The following is a 24,554-nucleotide window of genomic DNA, read 5'->3' as shown; positions in this document are numbered from 1 at the left end:
ATTGTTATGCAGCGCGGAAGATGGTTACCTTCGAAATATTGAGTAATGTTGCTTTCTTGAGAGGCAAAATTAGTATGGTTTCATGCAACATGTATACTGAATAGCCTCCAAAATTGAAGAAGTGAAAGAAAAAGAATTAAAGAATGAACTATAATGGAAAAGGAAAAGATTGATGTCTGATGTCCTGAGCTCAGCAGTTATAGGAGCTCGTGGAGTTCACCTACCAGACAGCGAGGTGGTGCAGCACTTGAGAATGAATGGAGCTAGAAGAAAGATTTACCCCCTTTTTTGCGCTAACCTGCAACCATTTTTTTTGGACTGTAGAATGAGAATCCCCAGCCTGATTTTTTTGTTCTTTCTTTCTGGCGAGAGGAATTGAATTGTTCCCAACCTGATTTTTTTTTTGTGTGCTTCTGGATGCCTGCGTGGAAGCGAGACCGGGACGTACAAAGACAAATAAGAGCTGTAGACCGTGACCAATTGCTCTCCCGAAATAACAGATTAATCTCGACATATACGTATCATTGAATTTGTACGAGTAGAATCTCTTCAAAGGAGAGAGAGAGAGAGAGAGAGAGAGAGAGAGAGAGAGAGAGAGAGAGAGAGAGAGAGAGAGAGAGAGAGAGAGAGAGAGAGAGAGAGAGACGTACTGTAAACGAACTTGGGCGACGTTGCCCCCTGGGGAAATTAACGTACTTATATCAGGACGGAAACGGAAACGGAAGCGTCGATTCATAGCTAGGTTTCGCCGATCTTCCTTGTTGTGGTCATGGACGCCGCGGAAAGCCCGTCGATCGCCGCACCAACGGCAGACAGGTAATCTTCGCTGGTACTGCATGCCCTCTACCACCATTCTCTCTCTATCCAGCGACTCGAGAAGCACCATGTACCTTTTGTCGCTCGTCCGTTTTGTGTTTGTTCTCTGTTCCGGTGGCAACTGAAAAACAGAAGAAAACACTGGAGAAAAGCTAAAGATAACTTTCAACTGCAGCCGCCCATAACAGTTTGTTCTTCACTTATTACCAGCGTAACCTTACCTTCCACTTTGCAGGTTTTCTGAAAGAACGGACCACGCTAGCGAATTAACCAACTCCAATGCTCAAGAGAAAAGAACAAGCAGCACAGGTAATGAATAGTATGAGATTCCATTATCTGCCAACTTTCCGTTATCCATTGCCATATATTATTTCGTCCAGTTACAAGCTAGCTTGTGTCATGTGTGCAGCAGAAAATTATTTCTTCATTTTGGTAACAAAAACTCGTTTCTGATTCAATAATACAAGTATTTTTTTGCTATTTGATCAGTAATAGGTCTTCCTCCTTTGCAAAATACTACTTTAGCCCTTCTAATTGGCTGAACACCTTATATTATTGATCAGTTTAGCAGTGTTATTTCAGACACACTAAATAAGAACGCTTTGCTAAACTTAATATTTAGTTACTGTTCAAGCAATAGGAGCATATTAGTTGTTTGCGGTTGTCTGACAGATGCCAAAAAAAAATTGAAAGGAAACAGATGCTATTTCTATTTGTACAGTAAAAGTTAAAAACACAAAAGAAAAAAATGAATAACTCACCAGAGAATAATTTTTATAACGAGGCAATGACGTCCTACTGTACAAGGAGGCAATGTATCAATCACTTGATATTGGCTCTACGTGCCCCCTAAAATCAAGACAGACACCACAAAAATAAATCCGAACCACATATCTCTTAATCCTATTCTATAGCTTATATGGATGCTTAATAGCCACGAAATCGCATCAGATGGCTGCTTATTTTATCGTTAGTTGTTATGCTCTTTTGTCTGTTTGAACTTGTTGTCAGTGAACTTAGGCTTTGAATATTTCCCCTACCTCAGTATGTTCTGTTACGTTCAAGTTTGATCTCTATGCCTTAGGTTCCGTTGATGTAAACACTCTGGTTGTACTGGTGAATGTCGTTATTTCATAATGGAAATCGGTCTTCCCGCGTTCGAAAAGATGGCTGCTTATTTGTTTCTCTTATGGACATGACATGATTTTCTAACTACTGTGTTTTTTCTTGTATAATCATATCAGGACTGGAGCATTCTTGTGAAGCTATACAGAATCTTCCTTCGTTTGATTTCATTTGGACAATTGAAGGGTTCTCACTACTGCCCAAGCTTGGGCGCCATTTTTCCGAGACGTTTGACGCAATGAACCTCACGTGGTATAGTTTTATCCTCACATAAACACCATGTTCCATTTCACATGCATAGGTTTTGGGCTGGCATCAAGACCTAATCCGCTTTGGTTGTCAACCAAAATGCAAGTGCCGTGTGATGCACTTTCACACTCACTGACGCCGCCATTTGTATGCATGTTTATAACCTTGGACAGGGGATTGTTTCTGGTGCCGTGGCTTCGCAGGGATCGAAGACACCTTAGCTTGACCCTATACCCGGAAGATGGATCTCGCGATGTTGAAAAACTGGGTGATCTTAGAGTGTCGTACAGAATCACATTGTTCAACCAGGGCTGCGGCGAGGACAAGGTCTACAGAGATACAGGTACTGCTCGTTTCTTTCCTGCCCTGGCACAACAACGCATAACGCATCTGATCTTTCTTCAGAAACAACATGCATCTGATCGGAATGTAATTTTTTTCGCGGTACTAACCTCGAAGAGGCTGCGTGTGTTGATCTTATACAGTTGATGGCGTCTTTGCTCGTCGCCTGGATCGCAAATTGCAGAGCATCCAACTTGTCAGTTTGGATATATTTCTTGACCCTTCATACGGCTTCCTTGTCGATGAAACTTGTGCATTTGGGGTTGAGATCCTGGATGTTGCTCGTACACGTCGCCGAAGGCTGCCTGCAAGCGACACCGGCCCGTTTAGATGGACGATTCAGGGACTTTCGAAAAAACCACCTTTCATTTTTGAAAAGTTCGGTGCTTGTGGCTACGACTGGTAAGTGATGCTGCTGATACAATGTTACATTCTTTTTTGTTACATTCAGAGGCTTCCAATGTTGATGGAACATCGTGCTGATACCGAGTATTACAGGTCAAAAATTTTAATCATGAGGACATGCATGGCATGTATGATGTTTTTTCAGATTGTTAATATACTGGCCATAACCTTTATCGATTGGTATTTTGTTTTCCTCAGGATTATCTTTGCTTTAGTTGGCAGATCCCATTCTTTGGGGTCGGAGGGTCTGCATATATACGTAGGCCTATCCTCGTCCCATATCTTGTGCCAATTGTTTGGGCGGTTCAGGATCCGCCTCATCAACCAGCTTACTGGGAACCATATTGACAAGTCATGTGAGCATATTTTTTTCTCGCATGTCCGTGCATCTTTCTCTCTGATCCCAGCAATGGCTTGTGAATGAATGTTTTGGCGTTCTGATCGAGTATCCTTTGATGAGCTTTTTTACCTGTGCAGACTGCGGTTTATTCCATTCAGGTAAGTTCCACGGATGTGCTGGTGTGGTACCATTACGGGTATTTCATGATGAAGAAGCAGGCTTTCTTATCAGAGGTTGCTGCGTTGTGGAAGTGGAAGTGACTGTCCTTTCCAAAAGGCCGGAGCAGCAAGTAATGAATTTTTACCTTGGGTGAGTCTTTTGGCATTAGCTCCTCCTCCTCCTTTTTTTGCTCCAATGCCAAGTTGCAATATTCTCTACTTTTGCATGAATCTGACATGGTATTTGTTGCATGCTGCTGCGCTTGTGCTTTGTACCAGTGCCGGAGAAACAGGTTTAACCATCCAAGAAGAAAACGCGTACCACAACCCATTCGCGTGGGACATGTCGCCTTACTGGAGGATCTTAAAAAAGAACCCAGGTTTTGACATCACGGATTTGCTTTTGAAGCATAGATATACATCCATAGATGGTCATCCGCTGCACTGATTGCTGGACTCGTGTCTCTTTTATTATTTTTCTTTTTTTTTTTTGCAAGAAGAGTAGATATTGCAGAAATACAAACGAGAGGACATGTAAACGGTTGGCTTTTCACTGGTCATGCAAAATTATGTCCATGCATGAATTTTGAAGTCTGCTCGTTTTTATATCTTTTTAAGAGAATAGAAGCACCGCTAGCTCTATTTCAGTGTGATGTCCATTCTGCCAGGTTGAGAAGAGAATAGAAGCACAGAGAGGACAATTGATTTTTTTCCTTTTTTTTTCTTTTGTGTTGAGGCAGATACCAATGTGTTGGTTGCAGGACAATCCCACGCCCATTTCTTGAACCGTTGTTGATCATTTTATATTTCCCCCGAATCAAATCGCTCTGTTAATTTTTTTTATACAGTTGCTCCCTGTGTAAACTGTCAATATGCATAGATGTAGCTTTTTTCCCCTTTGAATCGCACGAAGAAGGTGTCTGTTGACCATTTTATATTTCCCCCTTTGGTGTTGTCAGGCCACCATGTTGTCAGGCCAGCTTCGAGATGAGTCAGTAAAGAGTGGGGGAGAGACTAATCCTAGAATGCTCAGGCAGACATAAGCTGGCATGTAGCAGTCAAATTCTTGAATTGGATCATCATAATTTGCAGTTTTCCAATATTTCAGCTCCTCCCACTTCCTTCTCCAGATACTTTTATGCCACTTCTTGATGTTGATTACCTCTTTGGCATGACTGCCATCAAGATGTGTCACGTCAGAGTATTCAACTAGAGCATAGTCATCACAAAAAAAAACTGAAGAACCTTAGCTCTCTGACCACCAACAAGACCTACAGATTGATCCGAAGTGTGCAACCCACTGACATGAGAAGTCCAACCATTAACAGTATCCCACTCGACGTGTGGTCTTATTTCGATCCTCACTGAAACAACCAAGTCCTCCTTTTCTCTGAATACGAACACAATGTAGCTGTCATCGCTTCTAGTGGGGACATGAATAATGACACCAAACATCCATCGATATTCAATCAACACATCAGCTGTGTCATAGATCTGAAACTCTCTGAAACTATAGCCAATGGGATACAATGGTCGGACCCTTTTTCTCTCCACCAAAATGTTGCCAACAAATTCATTAGACCTTGGCTTGACCAAAACCATATCCTCGCTGATTCTGACGTCCGCATCCATTATTTTCAACCACTTCCACTATGTTTCCAATCTCCAGAAAAGATGGCATTGTCTGTGGAGTTGAAATCTCACCAAACTGCATCCACTCTTTTACATCTCCTATTAGTGAAGAGACTGTCTCCAGTTGACTCCTAAACCAAGACGTGTGTAACTCCACTGGTAGTGCCATTCTGATGAAGCAAACGGGTGATAGGAAGATTTGGCTCCATCAGGTAGAGGGTTCTAAGCTAGAGATTTCGATTGCAATTTCAGAATCCGAACAACCTAGTTCACCATAGCACGAGAGTAGTTGTCAATCGCGGCGAATTCTCAGCGTGATAGGGTGGCGAGCTGGGGCGGAGAGTGTCGAGGTCTCCGGAGAAGCCGAACGCGCGCCGCAGCGCAGCGATCACGCGACGGTGGCGTCGCGCTCGCCGCGCCGGCCTAATTCCGCCGCGAACATTTTGGTCCCAGTCGTTCGTATACGTTGTCCCGTTAATTCATATGCATTGTTCTGCTAGTTTATGTTAACACGCTTTTTACAGCACGGGCGTCTGATTTTGCGCTTCATGTGAACACAATGATGACGGCAGGGTTTGGGCTCTGGGATATGTCTGTTACCGAGCTTAAAGGAGATTGGCGGGCGCTAGGCTGGGCTAGCAGAAGAGGTGGCAATAGGGACACCGCCGATCACGGGAGGCAAAGGACGACCAATGAGCGGTGCCAAGGCGGGAAGCCAAGTTAACGCGGTGGAAGCGACAGACAGATCCGGTGGAGGCATCGTGGAGGCCGATGCCTGTCGTGCATCTGATCAAGAAGAAAGAAGATGAACATGCAATGGAAATCGAAGAGATATGATCCACCCATCTCACCTTAACGCAGTCCTTGTTTGTGCCTTTTCATTATTTTCCTTTTCATTCTTTTTTTGTTAGTATTTGGATCTTTTCTCTTTCCACTCCTCTCATTTTCTTTGTTTCTCTCTCTGTCCTTTTTAATTTTTCCAATTCACAAATTATTTGAATTATTATAATTATTCTAATAAGATCTTGACCAAAAAAAACATCATACGTACACCAGAGAGAAACTACAGACTTACGTACATTTTTTCCATCATACATAATACAATTGGGCTCATGTTGATCTAAAAGGCGCGTACACACACTATAAATTCAGCCTACAGCATCAGTCTCTTCTCAGCATGCTTGAACAGCTCCTTCAGAGACGACTTCACCTCGTCATCAGCAAACACAAACTGCACTGCGTCCTGAGCTAGCTGAAACAGCTCAGACTTGCAGAGACCTACCAAAAGCATGCACTAGATTTAGTGTACAGACTTCAGAGAGAGTCAGCTCGCAGGTTAAGTTTGAATGTGAACTAGATCCGCTATTTAAATGTTGGGAATTCGTTAAATGTTTTTATTTTACTTCTGTACAAGAAGAGTACATACCAAAAGTGGCTGCAACGAGGTAATACTCATTTGAGAGGCTTGTTGAAAACAGGCCACAGTCATCTGTGCACAGGGACAAAGGGTGCTTTGCATTATAGAGGTCATCTGCACAAATTCAGCATAACAAAATGTTGAAGTGCTGAGATGATGATTCTCGGTATGGATTTTAAGTTCTGTATTTTTATGGACTAACCGAAGTGATGTAGCTCTAGAGAAGGAGCACCTCCAGTCATAACATTAGAAGTTAAACATATCTCGACCTGCATAATTTTATTGTGGAGGTAAGCATACTTACAAGTCACACCTTAATGACCAGAGTCTACAGGTATGAAAGTGGTAGCAAGAAGTTCACCGGAATCTTTAGTGACCTGAGCTTCTTCCATTCTTCATCACTGAGGCAGCAGACATGACCCAGCCTCTGAGGGCAGAAGTCCAGCACTGCTTGGATTTCCTTCCTGTTTGCTACCTATTGTCACTAAGTTTTTATCTCATTGGTCAAATAATATAAGGCAAGATTTGCACATGATGCTGCTAGCAAATAATGATCAAGAAGGAAAGAGTGGTTTGGAAATTGTTGAAATATATTTCCAGACCTCTCCACAGTGAATTGTGATGGGGATTCCTAGCTCTTTAGCATGTTGTAGGGCAGGCAAGTATGTTTCCCTTCATAAATATTGCAAATGCCAATGAATATTAGCACATAAACATTTAGCACGTTTTCACCTAGTTTAAGCCAGATACAAAGTACTTTTTACCATTCCCCCACAACTGGATTGCCAGAGAGATCAATGCCAATGACACCTTGGTCCTTCATTTCCATGGCTAAATTAACCTGACCAAGGGAAAGAAATTATTTGTGCAGATTCTCAATATGGGCTTATGTTTGATCAGAATATCAGCTGGTGTGGAAAATTTTAACATACAGTATCCAATGCCGCTAAAGTTGTCTCACGGCGGTCAATACTGAGGAGGAGCCTAACATATATCTTCTTTTTCATCATGTCACCACCCAACTCAATCGTAGGTGTACAAGTTAATGTTTCATTTGTTCTGAAGTTAGAATCAAATAAAACAACATCAACAGCTTTAACTGCTTTCAGGCCTTTAATAACAGCATTCATGTAAGACCGCTTGGTCATCCCTTTGGCTTCGTTTTTCTAGATGATATGTGAGCAAAAAGAACAACACGGAATCAGTCACATTATTGCTGCATAGACTCACAAAACTGTAAATCAATATGCAACAAAATATTCAAAAGTAGCACCTTAGGTGTCGTTCTTATTTCCAAATATACAACATTCTCTGCAGCAAAATCTTCCACAACCTGTTAATTTGTCTTGGTCAATGGACTGAGCAACTGAAATGTGCTAGTACGTAAAAATGCAATCTTCTATTTCTAATTACAAATATACCTCTTTAGCGATCCTTGTTACTGTATCATGGTCAGTTGTAAGTATATGATACAAATCAAAAAGCTTGAAACATTCAGGGAGAGATCTACCATCTGTTTAAGAATTTCAAAAGCCACAGTTTAGAAGCATCCACACAACTCAGGACTCAAGAACCTTGCTATAATAGTAAACATAAGAATCAATAATTCATCTGATAGATTGTTCGAAAGTGAGATCAATGGTTAAAATTTCTGAGATGTGAAACTGAGATAATATCTTTGATATGATTTATAGTAGGTAGCTGCATTAGAAAAAAAAAATTGTAAGAAAATCTTCCACTTACTCTTCATGATCACATCCTTAACATCTTCGAAGACAATAACTCCTTTGTCACCTAGTTGTTTTGCAAGTTCTCTGTTCAACAAAAGTTCAGAATGTCTGAACATAGAAAGACCAAGTTTGTTCTCCACTAGACATGTCAACTTTTTATGTGAATAAAGATAATAAGATGTCGGGGCAGCATTGTTAAAACTTAAAATACACAAGAAGAATACTGCCAAGAAATGCTACAGAGAATAATCATAGAATTTTTACATGATACATAAGCAGTTACTACATCTTAAACCATGGTAGTAAAATTGGTACTGAGTCTTAACAGTACAAACCTATTATTAACCCACAAATCAAAGGCGGTTTACATAGCTAAGGAGCATCTATCAGAGTATCACAGTACGCATAAGTTTAATGTAGGAATACTGTAGTGTTGTGGTACACTCCACCTTTTATTCAAAGTGCAATATGTGATAAATGGATAGGTGCCAAAAGAGTAATTATCGGATCCCCAGATGCAGCTCGTTTAGACCAAATAAATAGATAGGGCCTAGAACTATATATTCAAACTAGAAAAGGAATAAATAGATGGGAATATTCTGAACTAGCATTGCCAGTCACTGTAGGATCTGAACATACTGTTAAAGAAATAGGAAAAGGGAAACAGATCATCTCTGAAGTAAACATATATTGCCTCGGTTGATTTAGCCAACTAGGTAACACAACATACATTTCTTGACGCAATAAGGTCTCGGTTGATTTAGCCAACTAGATAACACAACATACATTTTCAGACCTATCTTCCAGTAGCTCCTGATAAGTAATAAGGTCATTTTCGCGGAGGCCAAGTCATTTTTGATTTGTGGACCGAAAGCTCCATTAGAAAAACTGTCAAAACAGGCAAAGATTCTCACCTCCATGAGAACTCACACTAACATAATGCCACGCACCCGTTTTTTGCACACTGCTACTGTACATGCCCTGTTCTTACTACCTGACCATACTTCCTAAAATTCCAATTCTCTACAATCTCACAATTTACAATCCTGATAAAGTCTAGATTTCCGTGCACGGACTCAGATTTGTTCGCTCGAAAACAAAATCAGATTTGAATCACCAAGCTCCTAACAAGTTCCTCTCCCAAACTTGTGTCACAAAGTCACAATTACGGAGTAATCTTGGAATTGGAACAGATGCTGCCCAAGGATGCACCATACCGTCCCAGACTTGAATCGAGCTGCTCTAGCATCGAATCACGAAACCGTGGCTACCGAAGGCTAGAATCAAGAACCGGGAGGCCGGGGATGAAGAAGAGATGAGAGGGGAGAGTATGGGGCGGTGCTGAGTACTGACAGGAGGGTGGAGTTGCGGACGGAGCCGTTGAGGTGGGCGTGGAGCTCCACCTTGGGGAGCGCGACGCACCACTCCCTCATCTCCTTCTCCGCAGCCACCTTCCTCTCTGTGTCCATGGCGGCGGCTTCTTGCTTCGGCCGCAGTGCTCTGTGCTCGTCTTCTATGCTTGCTCAGCTTGGCAGCTTGCTCAAGCCTTGGAGGATGGGACGGGCGCAAAGCACGAGCGATAAGCAGGCAGATTATATAACCAGTCTTCTGTTCAGGGTCAGGAGGATTGATTTCTTGGGCAGCTGCTTCCCCATGGGTAGAAATAATTTTCTTTTTCATTTTTCACTGTCCTAAGAGTGTGTTTCGATATATATTTTTAGGGTAAAGTGTGTTTCGATATTATTAGGTGAGATAGATCCAAAACCTTGTATCAGTATAAATTTGAGCTGGATCATAAAAATTGCTACAGCGGTCTCTGTCGGTAATATGCGCAAAAATCTAATTCCAGATTCTATACAAAAGCATATTTTACAATATATAACCAATGAACATACTTCTAACCCTAACAGCAAGTAACAGTACCAAAAATCCATCAGTTTCATCAAGAAGTCACAGTCGGGTTGATGAAGGGATGAAGTTGACGGTGTGTCGATTCGCTGCCGTGCAGATCGTAGATGAAGCAGTGCAGAGCGGTCGCGCAGGTGCGCTGCTCAGAAACCTTATTGTCGTCCCTTGTGCGGGCTTCACGACGGCAGAGACTCAGAGATACCGCTCACCCTCCAACCTTATGCACGGCCAGGAGAAGGGCCAGCGAGATCCGACAGCACAGCACACAAGACAGTGATATGGATGGGTGGAGAATAAAATGTGGAGTAAAGAGATGTGTTCCCAAAAGCCTGGATATCTCCAGAATTTATAGGAAAATGGCTGCCCTCCTGGAGCCGTTTTCTCTTATAAAATGCTCACTAATTGCTGCCTCCATAACTAACCAATTACCCTCAGAATTAAGGCATTGATCGCGATTAAAACGGCTGATTATGACATTGATCACAATTAAAAAGGGAGAGCAGCAAAAGAGCTTGCAATTTTGTGCTGTCACGCATCCATTCACGCGAAAAATACGCGAATACACGCGCGCGCTTGTGAATATAGCAAAGTATACTCCCTCTTTCTCATTTTCTCTATTTCAAAGAGGCCAAAGAACTCAAGTATTTAAATTGATCTATATCGCCTTACCTGGCAATACGGGACTAAACCTTCTTTATTTACATTCTCATAAATAGGTTTTAAAAAGGCCACATTCCAACAGTATCACCCACCAAAAAGATCACATAAGGATCTCTTTTGAAGTAGGGATTTGGAGCCAAATCCTTATATTTAACAAGTTGACACTTTTTAAAAAACTATTTCCAAAATGGACCCTCGCCAAAACTAACTATTTCTACTTTGTCCGCACTAGCCTTTGGAGGCACTGAGTTACAACGTCTCAGCAACAACGCTGGTGCTGAGTTACGAACTGAGCCAAATTGGCATGATTCTCACTAAAATTGAAAACACCTCTGGTGCGTTCAGTGGCGGACCCAGGGCCCGGCGACCCTGGGCGCCCGCCCGGGCTCCGTCCCAGCCCACCTCTGTATATCTATATAGGCTATGAAGAAATTCGTAATTTGGGCTGATTAAATTTTGGGCAAAGTCTAGCCCGTATGGGCACGGCCTGCGCTCAGCCCAGGCTCCCTGAAATTCCTGAGTCCGCCACTGGGTGCGTTCACCCTGGGCACCAGAGCGGTTGGAGCAGACCTGAGGGGGCGAGGGTCCATTTTTAAATAGTTTTTTAAAAGGGTCAAATTGTGCAAAAAAAAACCAAATCCTTGATACAAATTTGAACTAAATCCATAATATTTTAAAAAAACACTTGATTCCCTCTAGAATCTATGAGTATGAAAGATCTCAGCTCGAAAAAGATTACTGTGTTAAGTAGGAGTAGAAGATAATTTGAGTGGAAGTACTCCTCTGTCGTTATTGCAGGGCAAAGGTGAAATTTGGGAAAAAGCTACTGCTTGATTGGCTTTATGTGCACACCCTTCCAAGGCTAATGAGGAGCGCGACGCAACTGAAAGCTCTGCACATTCAGAAATCCACCTCAAATAGAGCCTTCAAAGAACCGACCTTTTTCAGAAAAAAAGAAAATAGATCACTTCTTCTGTTCTACAGTTCTTCTCTTAAAGTTGTATACAGTGAAACTTTGCAGTTTTAATAGATTTTTGCAATTGAATTTACCATGTGCCCGTCAATGCAAAGTGCAATTGTTGATTTGTGTTCCTCTATAGATGAGTAGATACTAGAACAACAGCTGTAACTTTCAGGCTCAGAAGTCTGAACTCTGAACTGTACTTAGTAGGTTTTGAGTTTTGACAATACTAAACATGTCGTTTGTTCTCACTCTCCTTGGTCAGATCAGGCGATTGTGTCCCCTCTTATTGAAAACTGATTGAATATTGACAGATAGCATGCACTTGGCGTCACCTGAAAAACATGTAAGATGGATCTGGCATAAAGGAAATCAGAATCTGAACAGACTGGTTTGTAATCTGCTTTAGTTTGAGTAGACAGAACCTTGCATTGTTTCATAGAATTTTTATAGCATGAAGCATTTCAAGATCAGAGAGGTACATGAGCAGTCAGTCAGTAATTGAGTAGCAAGAGCAACTGTTACTGCATTACTGGGGAGTGGGGACAGGGGAGAGGGGACAAATGCTGCTCAGTCATGGCAACAATAGTATCTGACTATTCTGAAGCCCTGCATCTGCATGTGAAAGGCTTAATGCAGAGTTTGTTTCTCAAAATTATTTGCATCAGATAGCAAGATAAGAATCTCTCCTGACCAGGTGCCAACGACGTATCCATCCATTAGAACAGGTAGATCAAATAAAAACTGCACGATTGCATATGGCACTTTGATCTACTAAAGAACGCAGAAATATTTCCGCGGATTTGGCAAGGTTGTCATCTGAATACTAGTCTAACTGTCACGCCTGATCACGAGATCAGGCTCTCAATTAAAAAGAAAAAGAAATCAAACCCTGACAGCACGAAGATCTTCTCCAGCCTTTGCCTCCAATCCTAGTCAGGTTGAGCAGAGCAATGCCAAGAACGCAAGTTGTAAAGCTCCTACCTGACCTTGTTATACACGAAAGATTCCTCAGAGGCTCAGAGCGTATCCCGCGAGTCACGGCCTGAGAGATCTTCGAGGATTTTAAAGTAGCCAAGAACAATGGCATCTCGAGTACAATAAGCAATCATCGCCGGTAGAAATGAAAATGAGTATCAATGAGTAGTTCTGGATTATTATTTAAATTTTTTTATTAATTAGGTGGAAGTGAATCTCTAGTTTATTTTTTTAGTTTTAGATCAACCCAAATGATAAAAAAAAATACAAAACTTGCATCCCTAATCGCCAGTTTCCTGTCTTATGAGTGAGTATAACGGAGCAGACATACCTGCGAACGGAGCACCTGCTCTTGTTGCTTCTGCGAACCCCCCATGCAAGATTAGTCCAAGCCAAAATACAATGCTTAAGTGCCTTTTAATCTAGAGGTGTAATAATGCTAGCCAGATTCTGGTCCATCGGTTCTTCATTTTTTTTTAAAAAAAAAGAGTTTTAATCCAACACCATTCGACGAACAGGATCCTGACGTAAAGCACCGAATCAACAAATTTTTGGCTCTTCATTGTGACAACCCATAGCTTGTTTGGGTGTCCATTTCCATCATTGTCTCAAGAGTCGTCACCTGTCCGTTTCCATGTACCCTCGACGTTGATGTTGGTGCAGCTACAGCATGACTTGGCATGGTGTGTACCAATGATCAAAGCAGAGGCTGAAAAGAACGTGAACTTCTTTTCGACTTAAGCATTGTATTTTGCTGCGATGCTGTATAAAATTGATTGTCTGCACTGCAAATGCCCGAAAATTGGCCTGGCTACAGAGTTTACTTACCAGAAGAGGAGAAACACTCCTCTCAAAAAAAAGAAAAAAAAAAGAGGAGAAACACAGCCGAGGTCATTTCAGATCCACCAGAGAAGCAGGGATAAGATGGTTTTCGGTTCACGAATGAATCATCACCTGGTCCCAGCCTCTAGCTCCTAGCTCTTCCCCCGCCTGCAGCTGCCGGGGGCTTGTGCAGAAGATATCCGCTTCCGGAGGTTTGAGTTACTTCTGTGATATTTATTGTCGAAAGGATTGAGTTACTGTGCTATCATACTTAGTCACCTCGTGAGACTTATATGTCTTGAATGGGCATGACTTTCTCTCTTTCACCGAACTAAATTGGGCATCATACTAGGAGGCTGAGAGGAACGAGTAGTTAAGTGACCATCTGTCGCTTTGTTTGGAGGTTGCTAGTACCAGCTTAGGCTTAAAAAAGGGACTGGTCTTCAATACATGGACTCTGGTGCTTGAGGGTAAATCTCATAGAAAAGTCTGGCAGAAAAGTTGTTTGGAGTGTCTCGGTATGATTCGCTCTCCGCTTGCAACGGTTGGAGGCTGAGCATATCGTGTGGGCGAAGCTGTACAACCTCTGCAGAGTGTAAACCTATTTGAATAACCGTGTCCACGGTCATGAACATGCGACAGTAGTAACCGTTTTGACTAGACTCTTAGCGCGTGTGTCTTGACGAGTGAGTGTGTGGACTAGATTTCCGTGTGATGAGGTTCCTGGCTCATTTTGCTAGAAGCTGTGTAGTACTGGAGGTACAACAGATATGATAATAGGGACTTTGAAGCGAGGTGTAGTCTCTCCAAGGACCGAAAACTCCCAGATATAGTCTGTTACCTGATTTAAACTATTCAAAACTGTTTTCAAATCAATCTAGATAATACAAAGGAACACTTGCATAAAAACTACTTTACGCTTAAAACTAAACCGTAAAGTCTTATCCTTATTTTATCCCTTATGCATCTATCAAACACTTTGAAGTAATGTATGACTTACTAAGTACTTTTCGTACTCATTCTTGTTGTCATTCAGATGAAAAAACTGATGCTGATTTCGCGGGAGGTGAAGACGAGGATGAAGAGTAGTCCTAAAAGTCTCGTTCGCACTCTTGCTGCTTGTAGCTTGGGCTTTTGCTTTCTGTTGTGTTTCATTGGCTGTTAGATCAGGTTTGTAATATATGGATCAGTTTTGTAACCTTTTGTACTTTGAACCATAATTTTTATGTACGAAGTTTGACTGTGATACTACTGTGTTATACTGTGCGTATCAGCTTCTTTATTCAGGGACTGATACAAGAGGTAAACGAGATCCCGAGTTCGGGGTCTTATAGCTTGTTAGGGAAGACGAGGAACGAAGGGGTACATGCCTTGGGGCTACAATCTAAGGATTTGACCGGCCCAACACTGTGCCGCTATATATTAGAGGAGAAAAAGCCCATGCAATGGTCAATAATTGGAATCGATCACCTTTTGGCCCTCTCGCCTCGACGCGGCACTCGCTCTCTCTTATCTCTCACCTCTGCAAAGTGTCACGGGCAAAGCCTATAGTGCCGCTAGCCATCGGAGTGCCAAGGTCGGAGAGGCTACAGAGGGTGGTGTGTTGGGCTCCAGCGCCGTGCGCAGGCGCATTCCATTGGAAGGAACGAGTGATGGGCTGGAGGTTAGAGCCTGGAGGAGCCGAGCTGCTCGAGCAGCCATGGAAGAGGGACTGAGATGAGAGATCAGAAGCGGCTGGCCTCGTGCATGCACTGCCTGTAGGAACGGCACGCTCTTGCAAGCGCATGATCGTGACTCTGGAAGGTAGTTGAGGTCTTCTACTTACAAGTTTCATTTCAGTACATTACTAAGCAATGAGCATCTACCATCTATTTAGGGCCTGTTTGGAAGGCTCGATCCGCACCGGGATCTCAGCCTTTTCCCAGGGTGGGAAGCCCGCGAGGCAAGCTCCCCTGGGTTAGATGAACATGCCATTTGGTTGGCCCATTTCACAAGGTTTTGTAGCTTGATCTACGTGGTTTCCACGAGGGAACTATCCACGCCGGCCTAGGTCGAGATTGCTTCCCCATCCAAGTTGTGAGGCGCTCGACGTGAGCCTCTCCACCATGCTCTAAAGACGCAAGCCTCCGTCGTCGCTGTCGCCACACCTTCGACTCCTCCCCTAACTCCACCACCAGGCCCTGGCTCCTCCCCTGTGCCTCTATGTCTCCACCCCGCTGTGAGTCCTCTCCACCTCTCCATCTATTGCTCGCCAGCCAGTGTTTCCTATGATATTAATCCTTGTGAGGTTTAATTTATAGTGCAAATAGATTTCCTTGAGTGCAGTGGGTTTTATTAGAAATTAGATTGGTATGGGAAGGATTAAAGTATCTATTTTTCATGTAGTATACATGTATTCATGTTTTTTGCACTTCTGTCTTGAAAATGACTGCAAATACTGGGATAGGCGATACATGCTTCTCCCTTGACTTTGCAGTCTTGTGGTTAAGACCAGTGTTCTAGCTTAAAAATTGAATATGTAGGAGTCTAATTATTGGTGCCTTCTAGCAAGAGATACCTATTCATGGACAACAAATTCAGCACTTTTGGGGTCAATTGGCAACTGTTTTATGTGTGTTGTTTGTTTCCCTTGTGTGTTTATGGGCATGTACCTATGTCCATGTGTTTAACTAAACCTTTTTTAACTGATGTGTTTAGTATATGTTTATTTATGACTGAGTAGGTCCAAAATATGTTGGTTTGACCATAAATACAAAATGTGTATGTAGGTCTATGCTGATTTGACCATGAGTTGGCACATTCTGATAGTAACCCATATATCGATAGGTTTGAATGCAGGGTTACATGATGATATTTAAGTTTTCTCAGATTGTGTATTCATATGGTCGAGCCTTATGTTGCCAAAATGTTCAATCTTAAGCTTCTAGTTCTGCCTGTACCACTTATACTCGGCAGTTGGCACACAATTGGTTTTGCTGCTGAATATTGTATGTGTTCAATTTTGTGATTTATTACTTCCTTAAATACTTGATGTTCATGCGTGTACATGGGAGCTCACTACTTTCGTTGTATTTTAGTTTGTAGCACTTTGTAGTGGGCTGGTGGAAGCATTGGTCGATCTGAGAGACAAGAGAGAAAAAATTAAGGCTATTTTCTCTAATTAAGGTTGTTCAAGCAATCTCTTGAGTTCTGATACTTAATTTCTATTTATATGTTTCTACTCGTGAACTTGTATGCATGTTTGTTTGGATGTATATACTGGATGTTGGTGCGCGCATATTTTGTTTGAATTTTATTTTTGTACCCTGGGATTATGCAGCACTAGTGGAGTTGACTTGTCTAATTGGACTCATCCGTTTTCATGACCTTGGGATTATTGATTTTTCTGAATTTCCTTGGTTTTTTCTGATTTTTTGAGACCATTTTTGTTGCTCGGGATTTGTATCCCCTTGGTTTCCAAACAACAGCAGGAAATAAAAACCTAGATGGAAATATCCTCACGGAAACGAATTGTTCTCAAGATCCCTCTTGGGGATCTCTTTCCCTGGGATTCCCTCACTTACTTCCAAACATAGCCTCAATGTATGGGTGTATTGATTGCATAGCATGCTGAACCTTAAGGTTTTGAATATAAAAACATAGCTACAGATGTTCTCACACAATGCTTTGCACTCATTTAGAAAAGCTGTATTGTTTTAATAGGTTAAATGCTACTTCACCACTATACCATGTGGCTTGTGATTCCAAATGTAGGGAAAAACTAATGAACTTGAGTCATCCATTGATTCGATTGCTATGCAAATATCACTTGCATTTTTTAATGTTTTCCAGTTCACGTTGTTTTGGAACTCCACGATATAAGCAAGTACAACTAATTTATAATTGTTAAAGTAGCATTAGGTATACTTGTATTTAGTTGTATTGATATCGTAAAGTTAGTTGTTTGTATCCGTCCCACCTAAAATTTAAGGTTGGATCTGCCATTGCTCACGGGGATCCCCTCCTCCGACGGCAACAAGCTATTCACCATTAGGCCTCTGAACCCGTTGGCTCGACAAGCAGTCGCCGTCGTTGGAGCTGTACATCTCGTTTGGCATGACGTCGTCGCTCCGTCATGAGCAGGTGCGCGAGCTCGTGTGAAAGTACCTCAAGGCCGGTGTCCTCTTGCGACCGTGGGAGGAGCACAACGAAGTCACGTTGGCGGCCTCCATCCGCGAGGCGATCGACAAGGTGATGGCCTCAGACGAAGGGGCGGCGATGCGGCAGCGAGTGACGGCGCTCGGAGAGACCGTCCGCGCTGTGACTCCCTGGCCGAGGGCGGGTCGTCCAGACGGGACCTGGATGACCTCATTGCGTACGTGACGAGGTGATTGGTGTGGCGATTGTGCCACGTGGTGTTGTTACAAACTTACAATTTGATGCTTTTAAATCCCTTTGATTTGAATGCAACCGATGGAAGCAAAGTTTTAGGGCGTGTGTGAGGTTCATTTGGCACTTGTCACTTTTTAGCTCGAAATCAATTGGCACATTATTAACTTGAGTATGTGATTCGTGATAGAGTATTAGATTGGGTGAAAGGTAAAGTAAATTTTTGCAAATTATATACTCCATTCGATCGTAAATACATAACGTTTTGAATAAGGACCGATCAAACTTTTAAATTTTGACCATCAATGACTTTTGAAACATTTAACATGGAAATTATATGTATTGATTGTCTTAAAAAATACTTCAATCATATTGTAAATTTATTGAATTTTATAAATATATTCTAATTAAAATTAATAGTCAAAGTTACACATCAAACTTCTGAACTGCAATCTAGAAATGCAACCTTTTTGTGCCTACCGTCCTGCCAAAATTTGGTCTGCTAACCAGTTTGACCAAAGTTTGGTAAGAAAACGGACTAAAAAAAACCCAGTAAATAACCAAATATCAGCGAAATTAAGCGGCGAAAGGAATACGCATGTCAAATTCGGTTAAATATACCAAATTTCAACAGAAAAATATCAAATATCATCGAAATTAAGCGGCAAAGGAATACACATGTCATATTCGGTTAAATATACCAAATTTCAGCAGAAAAAAAAAATCACAAAACATAATCTTCAAACCAAATTCACCCTGAAATCTGAATGCATATACTATCTGCAGAGAAGCTTAAGCTTAATCTTATCTGACCTCCCGCCGCCGCGACACGCCGGGATGCCAAAGCCGGCGGCCTCCGTCGCCTCCCTCCTCCCGCGGCTACGGCATCGCCCCTTCCCTCCCCCTCCACTCCTCCCGCGCGCCCTCTCCTTCTCTCCGCTCCTCGCCACCCACCCCACCCCACGCCGCCGCCGGTCCCTCCTCTCCCCCGCTACGCCCCTCGCCGCCACCGCCGCTGCAGTGTCAACCGCCGCTGTGGTCGAAGCCCCAACAACCGCAGCGTAAGCTCGCCCGCCCTTCTACTATCTCCATAGCTGCTATTCTCAGGTGATGCACTGAGACGGTGTCCACCGTGACGCAGGTATCCAGTGTATGACAGGCTTCTGCCGTGCCCGTTGCAAGACGAGCCTCCAAGAATCGAGCACCTCGTCGCTCGGGAGGACGAGGTGGCCGCCGATTTCATCTCCAGGTCTCTCGGCCTTCCTCCTCTGTAAGCACCCCTCCCCATATGCTCTCTCGCGCTCTCTTACTAGAGTGAAATGAATTGGCTGATGTAAGAATGAGTCTTGAGTAACATTGTGGGTGTGAAGGTATGTTGCAGATCTTATCAAGTTTGGGGCTGTATACTACGCGCTTGTCGCGCCGCAGCCGCCTCCTTACGCTTCTCCGGAGCATTTTAGACTCTTTAGGGAAGTTACCGAGCCTTCAGTCCTGCGCCGAAGGGCGTCCATTAAGGGGAAGACGGTGAGGGAAGCGCAGAAGACGTTCAGGGTGACGGACCCAAACCAGCGCCTTGAGGCCGGCACATATCTGCGGGTTCATGTGCATCCCAAACGTTTTCCGAGGTAAGATGGATGCTTTTCTCTGTTATCTGCTGTGAACTCTTGCTATGATGAATGAATGAATCAGATAGAGTGCTTATGAGTATGTTCCTTATTCAATCCTGCCAGGTGTTATGAAATTGACTGGAAAACCAGGGTAATAGCAGTCGCTGATGACTATGTTGTCCTCGATAAACCAGCTGCAACATCAGTATGTCTCTCTTATCTTTTCTTTTTACATTTGTTGGCACTTGACTACTTGAGGCATCGCGGTATAAATTTCCTAGGCTGCAGATACCATAATACAGAATGTGTTCTGCAAGATAGCCATCTAGTTTCTTGAACTGTTCATGTGTTAACTTGATGCTGTTCAAATTGTCTATGACTGTACTATCTATTTTACTAAACTAAAAGGTTACTTCACAAAATGAAAATTTACCTCAATTAAAATGCGTATGGTCCACGAATGCAACCAGAAGCACACAGTTATTCATGAAGCAAGTTTTTTTTAAAAAAAAAATATTGTAGCTGGTGAACTTAGATATGGTCCAATCAGTCATTAGGGTTGAACTTTTCTGAATTCAAATAATATTAAGCGTGAATTTCAATATGTAGGTGGGAGGAACAACTGATAACATCGAGGAATCCTGTGCAGTATTTACTTCGCGTGCATTAGGATTGGAAACGCCATTAATGACAACTCATCAAATTGACAATTGTTCTGAAGGCTGGTTTGTCTATCACTTTACTTGTATAAACTTGGTTTGCTCAAATGTGGAAAGTAAGTAGCTAATGCCAATATGCCATCCTTTTCTCAAAACTTTGCAGTGTGGTATTGTCCAAAACAAAAGGGTTCTCCTCGGTTTTCCATGGACTGATAAGGGTATGTTACTGCCTAACTGCAATGTAGTGTGCTTTTGCACCATGAACCTGTATTGGCAATGATACCTTTTTCCATTTTGTAACAGGAAAAACAGGTTAAGAAACTTTATCTGGCACTTACTACAGCACCTGTGTCTACAGGAACAATTACGCATTATATGCGTCCTGTTAATCGTGCTCCTAGATTAGTTTCAAAAGGTAACTTTTGAATTGAAATATGTTGCTTGTGGAAGATTAGAAGTTCAGTCAATATGTGTTTCGTATTTTGATGTTAGCATTGCTGTCCTGAGTTGCATACATATATCTGGGTTGTAAATATATTTGATTTTGGGTGAAATTGTTTACCTCTTTATAAACATATGTGCACTCACACCACCATTGTTAAGTTGTGGCCATTTACTAAATAGTGAAATGTGAATCAACAGTTTACATAGAGTCTCGTCTCCATCAGCTATTTGTGCATTTCCTTGTTATTATGTTAATTGCTTGCTGGATGTTAAAAACTATAGAAGATAGAAGTCCTCGACCTGACTAAGACACGGATGCTTGCATCAGAAATTTCAAGTTACTTGCATGTTTTTGTCTGTTGGGCCTTGGTTGTTATATTGAAATCCTTGTACTAGTATATTAATATTTTCGTCATACCAGACCATATTGGAGGATGGTATCTCTGTCAAATGGAGATACTTGATTGTAAGAAGGTACCATGGCCAAGCTCTTTGATCAGGAAAGTTTACAACATCAACGACTGTGGGTGGCCCCAACAGGAAGCTGCCTATGAATGTAAAATCAATCTCTTGACGGGGAAAACTCATCAGGTAGGAGTATCATATAATTTCTGTTAAATGACACCATTAAAGGCTTGATTATTCCCCTTTTGTAATGCAAAGATTCCAAGCTAACAGACTGTCGTCTTGGAAGGCTTTAACGTGCTATTTGTTTGTTTTTGCCAACACTTGTGTTTTTTAATTGAATGAGCTATGCATATGCAATTGTTTCGTTCAGTGGTATAATCCTTGCCAGGAATTTGATTGCTTGCTTATGGTACATCACAATATAGTCTAATTTGGAATTAAATTATTTTGCAGATTAGGGCACAGCTTGCTGCTATAGGTGCTCCAATTATAGGGGATTCTGCATACATGACTGCAGCAATGGCAGCAATGGCTAATCCAAGCATAAACCCATTGGGTAGGGAGAGGCTGTACAATAGCGAAGAGGAGAAAGAAGCTGCCGTTGAAGCATGGATTGCTTCCCACGGCAAGGAACCGAAATCCGTAATCGGCCTGCAAGCATCAGAGATATCATGGGACTATGAAGGTGAGCGTCCCTCTTACAAGGCAGGGATTCCGTGGTGGCGGCAAGATTCAGTGGAGTCTGACTTGGTATGAGCAATGGTATATATTGGAATTTCAACCCTGAAATTCCATCCTCTGAAGTCAGCGATAGCATATTTCGCCGGGAATAGAATCCTAAAACACACAAATATTGTTCAGACAGAACGTTTTACATCTCAGATGAGACTGGCCGATGCAGGCCTGTTACTGTTGAGCTACAGAGACACAGCTGCCACTGTTCTCTTATTGAGCGTAAAGATTACCAGATTTGGGTAGGTGATGTAGATAACAGTTGTTGCTCGGATGCTCTGTACTTTTTTTTAGATGATGATATCATGGTCTGTACTTTGTTCTGAAACACTGGCCCTATGTGAAAGTAGCACGTTGCAGCGTTTAGAAAATTTTGATCGGTTGGCTGGTTGTTGTGCACAACTTCCTGGGCTGACGTGTGAGTGGCCCAAACTGAACATGGGCTTTACAGCACAAACGAAGCCCAATCTGAACGCTTTCCACGCGACCTATTACCGGTGCCCCGTCAGTGAGCGCCACGTTTTCGTTTTGGCGCCTAAAAACAAACGGACACTATAGCCCATAACAGAGACTGTTATGGTCAAATGAGCCACTCGGACTGATCTGGTTCAGTACGGTCTGATTACGGTATAATCCGATTACTGTAACAGGTTGTACCGTATTGGTCCAAGTGTCTTCTCTCGACTTACGGCACAGTTGTGTCGGGCCGGGTCGATTTAGGCATGATTGTGGCACGACAGGTACGGCGTCACGGATGATCTAACGGTACACGGGTGGTTCGTCGGCACAACCGGTCCAATAAAATAAAAAATAACTATAAAATTAAAAAATATAGAAAATAGATAAGAAAATAGCTACAAAATTAAATATATATATATATAATATAAAATAGCCGGGTCTATATGTGCCAGGTTGGATCGTGCCTGGCCGTGTTGTGCCTGTACTGGTCTGAGCTGGGTCTTGCTTGTGCCGGTCTGGGTTAGGCTGTGCCCGTGCCGGACCGACTCAGTCGGGCCGTGCCCTGCCGCGTACTCGGCTCAGGTACGGCCTGTGGTCTCGTGCTGTACCGGTTCAATCCGTCTCAGCTTGATCCGTGCCATGACTGAATCGTATTTACAGTATCGTGCCTCGGACCAACCCAGTAACCACGGTACAGGTGCAACACCGGCGGTTGTTCGATGCTGAACGTAACTGATGGTTCAGTGGTTGTTCGATGCTGAACACAACGCGGCGGAGTGCAACTCCTCCACCTGCCCGTCCTCCGGCCTCCGGGATTGTTGTTGTTCGCCGAGCTCTGCAGCAGGCTCTTGAGGAGCCCGAAATACCTTGTACCTATTTGGGAGGCCTCCGGCTCCAAAAATTCTTGAGCTAGGTAGCTGGAACTAGAACAGTACCTCCATCAACAATTACTCTGTTTAGAGGAGGATCCAAAAATCATTTTCCAGGTTCAAGAGCCAACTATGTGTATCGAAGAGAATGATATGTGATTTTATACATGTTCATATCTCCCTTAAGATAATAACCATACATCATATTTCATCTTAATTAATATTAGAAAAAGACAATTACAATAAATTTGTGTCTAGATCTAATCCTAAGTATTTTAGCGAGTTTTCTCGTGTTCTAAATTCTGAAGCCCTTATCAGATTAATCTAATAGTGGCACAATGTTGTTATGGATCTCAATAAATTGTTTATGCTCCTATCCAATTAGATTTGCTGTGTATTACTTGGCTAGTTTCTTGCTTCCCATGGTTTGATGGCTCTTCCTTTCTTGGGATCCGATTGCTAGCTTAGACTCCCCCTATTGAACATAACCTCTCCCCTCCTTATACAATCGGGTCATGAGGCACACAGTATTCGGAGTCTCCAAGTGTAACATTTCTGAATTGTATTATTTCCAAATATGTAAAAGGCTCCTTAATCTAAGGATTATTTTTGTGTAGAACATGATAAAATATTTGGAACATCGGCACATGCCTTATCTACCTCATGGAGGTTATGAAACGTAACGTATCGGATGATTAGCACGTGTGCAATAGTGATCTATCTTCAGCATATACCATATTTCTGGTAAATACTTAATTATTTAATTATCAATTCCTTGTCACGTTGATTATATAAGTATTTGGTCTGCTACCAATTTATCCCAAAGTTCTTCCCACGCTCGGAGCTCTTCTTTATTTCCTTGAGAATGTTTTAGAAAAATATGGGTTGTCGAAGAAATATTGTAGATGTCCAATTGGACACCAAATTTCAGTGAGGAAACATTACATCAAACCAAATAGTCCCTACGTCGTTTCATTTCCTGGTCTCGGCCAAAGCCATAATCAACCCATTTATTTCCCATATTTCATGAAAAAGTAGCAAGGAGACCTAAGCATGGCCTCGGGTTGGGCCGAATAAAAGCTTGTGATTTTTGTTTCAGTCCAAAAATGGCTGCCTATGCCTAGCCCTAAAATCCAACTGGCCGGCATAATCGAACTGTGGTCGAGCTAGGCTCAGGCCGCTTGTGATTTTTATACTGGGAAATAATTCATTTTAATATTTCAGGCTGGGCTTGAGCTAGGCTCAATTTTTTACTAACAAATTGTAGCTAAGCCCGTCAATAGAAATCACGAGCTTGTCTAGTTGTAGGGATGACAATCGGGTACGATGGGTACGAATAGTGTTCACTTATACCTATATCTACTGGTTTTTTACTCACCTGCGGGTATACCCACAAACATCCGCGGGTGTAGAGCCAGCTCTAAACCCGTTACCTGCGGGTATACACGTTTACCCGTGGGACGGC

At 42.4% G+C, this 24,554-nt stretch overlaps 3 protein-coding genes across 5 annotated transcripts; 2 read left to right on the top strand and 1 right to left on the bottom strand.

Annotated features, from left to right (window-relative positions):
* The first annotated feature begins 845 nt into the window (after positions 1 to 845).
* Positions 846 to 3,883, top strand: LOC133890409 (uncharacterized). The gene is made up of 7 exons (XM_062330789.1): positions 846 to 1,125; positions 2,061 to 2,193; positions 2,364 to 2,533; positions 2,676 to 2,934; positions 3,136 to 3,293; positions 3,415 to 3,586; positions 3,715 to 3,883. Exons 2-7 carry the CDS (start codon positions 2,180 to 2,182, stop codon positions 3,881 to 3,883), a joined length of 942 nt encoding a protein of 313 aa, XP_062186773.1. The 5' UTR covers positions 846 to 1,125; positions 2,061 to 2,179.
* Positions 3,884 to 6,126: 2,243 nt separating this feature from the next.
* On the bottom strand, positions 6,127 to 9,838 carry LOC133890846 (N6-mAMP deaminase). Of its 2 annotated transcripts, XM_062331450.1 has the most exons (12): positions 9,568 to 9,838; positions 8,228 to 8,298; positions 7,906 to 7,997; positions 7,758 to 7,817; positions 7,417 to 7,650; positions 7,249 to 7,325; positions 7,087 to 7,156; positions 6,846 to 6,959; positions 6,687 to 6,753; positions 6,494 to 6,598; positions 6,204 to 6,345; positions 6,127 to 6,170 (listed from the first exon to the last, which is right to left on the bottom strand). In XM_062331450.1, the coding sequence occupies exons 1-11, from the start codon at positions 9,681 to 9,683 to the stop codon at positions 6,221 to 6,223; spliced, it is 1,131 nt and encodes a 376-aa protein (XP_062187434.1). In that variant the 5' UTR covers positions 9,684 to 9,838; the 3' UTR covers positions 6,127 to 6,170; positions 6,204 to 6,220. The 2 variants fall into 2 exon arrangements, with proteins under 2 accessions (XP_062187434.1, XP_062187433.1); XM_062331449.1 differs by having other exon boundaries at positions 6,127 to 6,345; positions 9,568 to 9,837.
* Positions 9,839 to 18,690: 8,852 nt separating this feature from the next.
* LOC133891075 (RNA pseudouridine synthase 6, chloroplastic-like) lies at positions 18,691 to 22,089 on the top strand. 2 transcript variants are annotated; one of them, XM_062331769.1, is made up of 9 exons: positions 18,691 to 18,972; positions 19,053 to 19,181; positions 19,293 to 19,536; positions 19,642 to 19,723; positions 20,128 to 20,243; positions 20,341 to 20,395; positions 20,481 to 20,592; positions 21,043 to 21,212; positions 21,483 to 22,089. In XM_062331769.1, exons 2-9 carry the CDS (start codon positions 19,064 to 19,066, stop codon positions 21,783 to 21,785), a joined length of 1,200 nt encoding a protein of 399 aa, XP_062187753.1. In that variant the 5' UTR covers positions 18,691 to 18,972; positions 19,053 to 19,063; the 3' UTR covers positions 21,786 to 22,089. The 2 variants fall into 2 exon arrangements, with proteins under 2 accessions (XP_062187753.1, XP_062187752.1); XM_062331768.1 differs by having other exon boundaries at positions 19,282 to 19,536.
* Positions 22,090 to 24,554: the final 2,465 nt, after the last annotated feature.

Source organism: Phragmites australis, chromosome 14, assembly GCF_958298935.1.
Source record: "Phragmites australis chromosome 14, lpPhrAust1.1, whole genome shotgun sequence".
Classification (NCBI taxonomy): Eukaryota; Viridiplantae; Streptophyta; class Magnoliopsida; order Poales; family Poaceae; genus Phragmites; species Phragmites australis.
The sequence above is the reverse complement of the archived record's forward strand: the minus strand, read 5'-3'. Positions and strand labels throughout refer to the sequence as shown.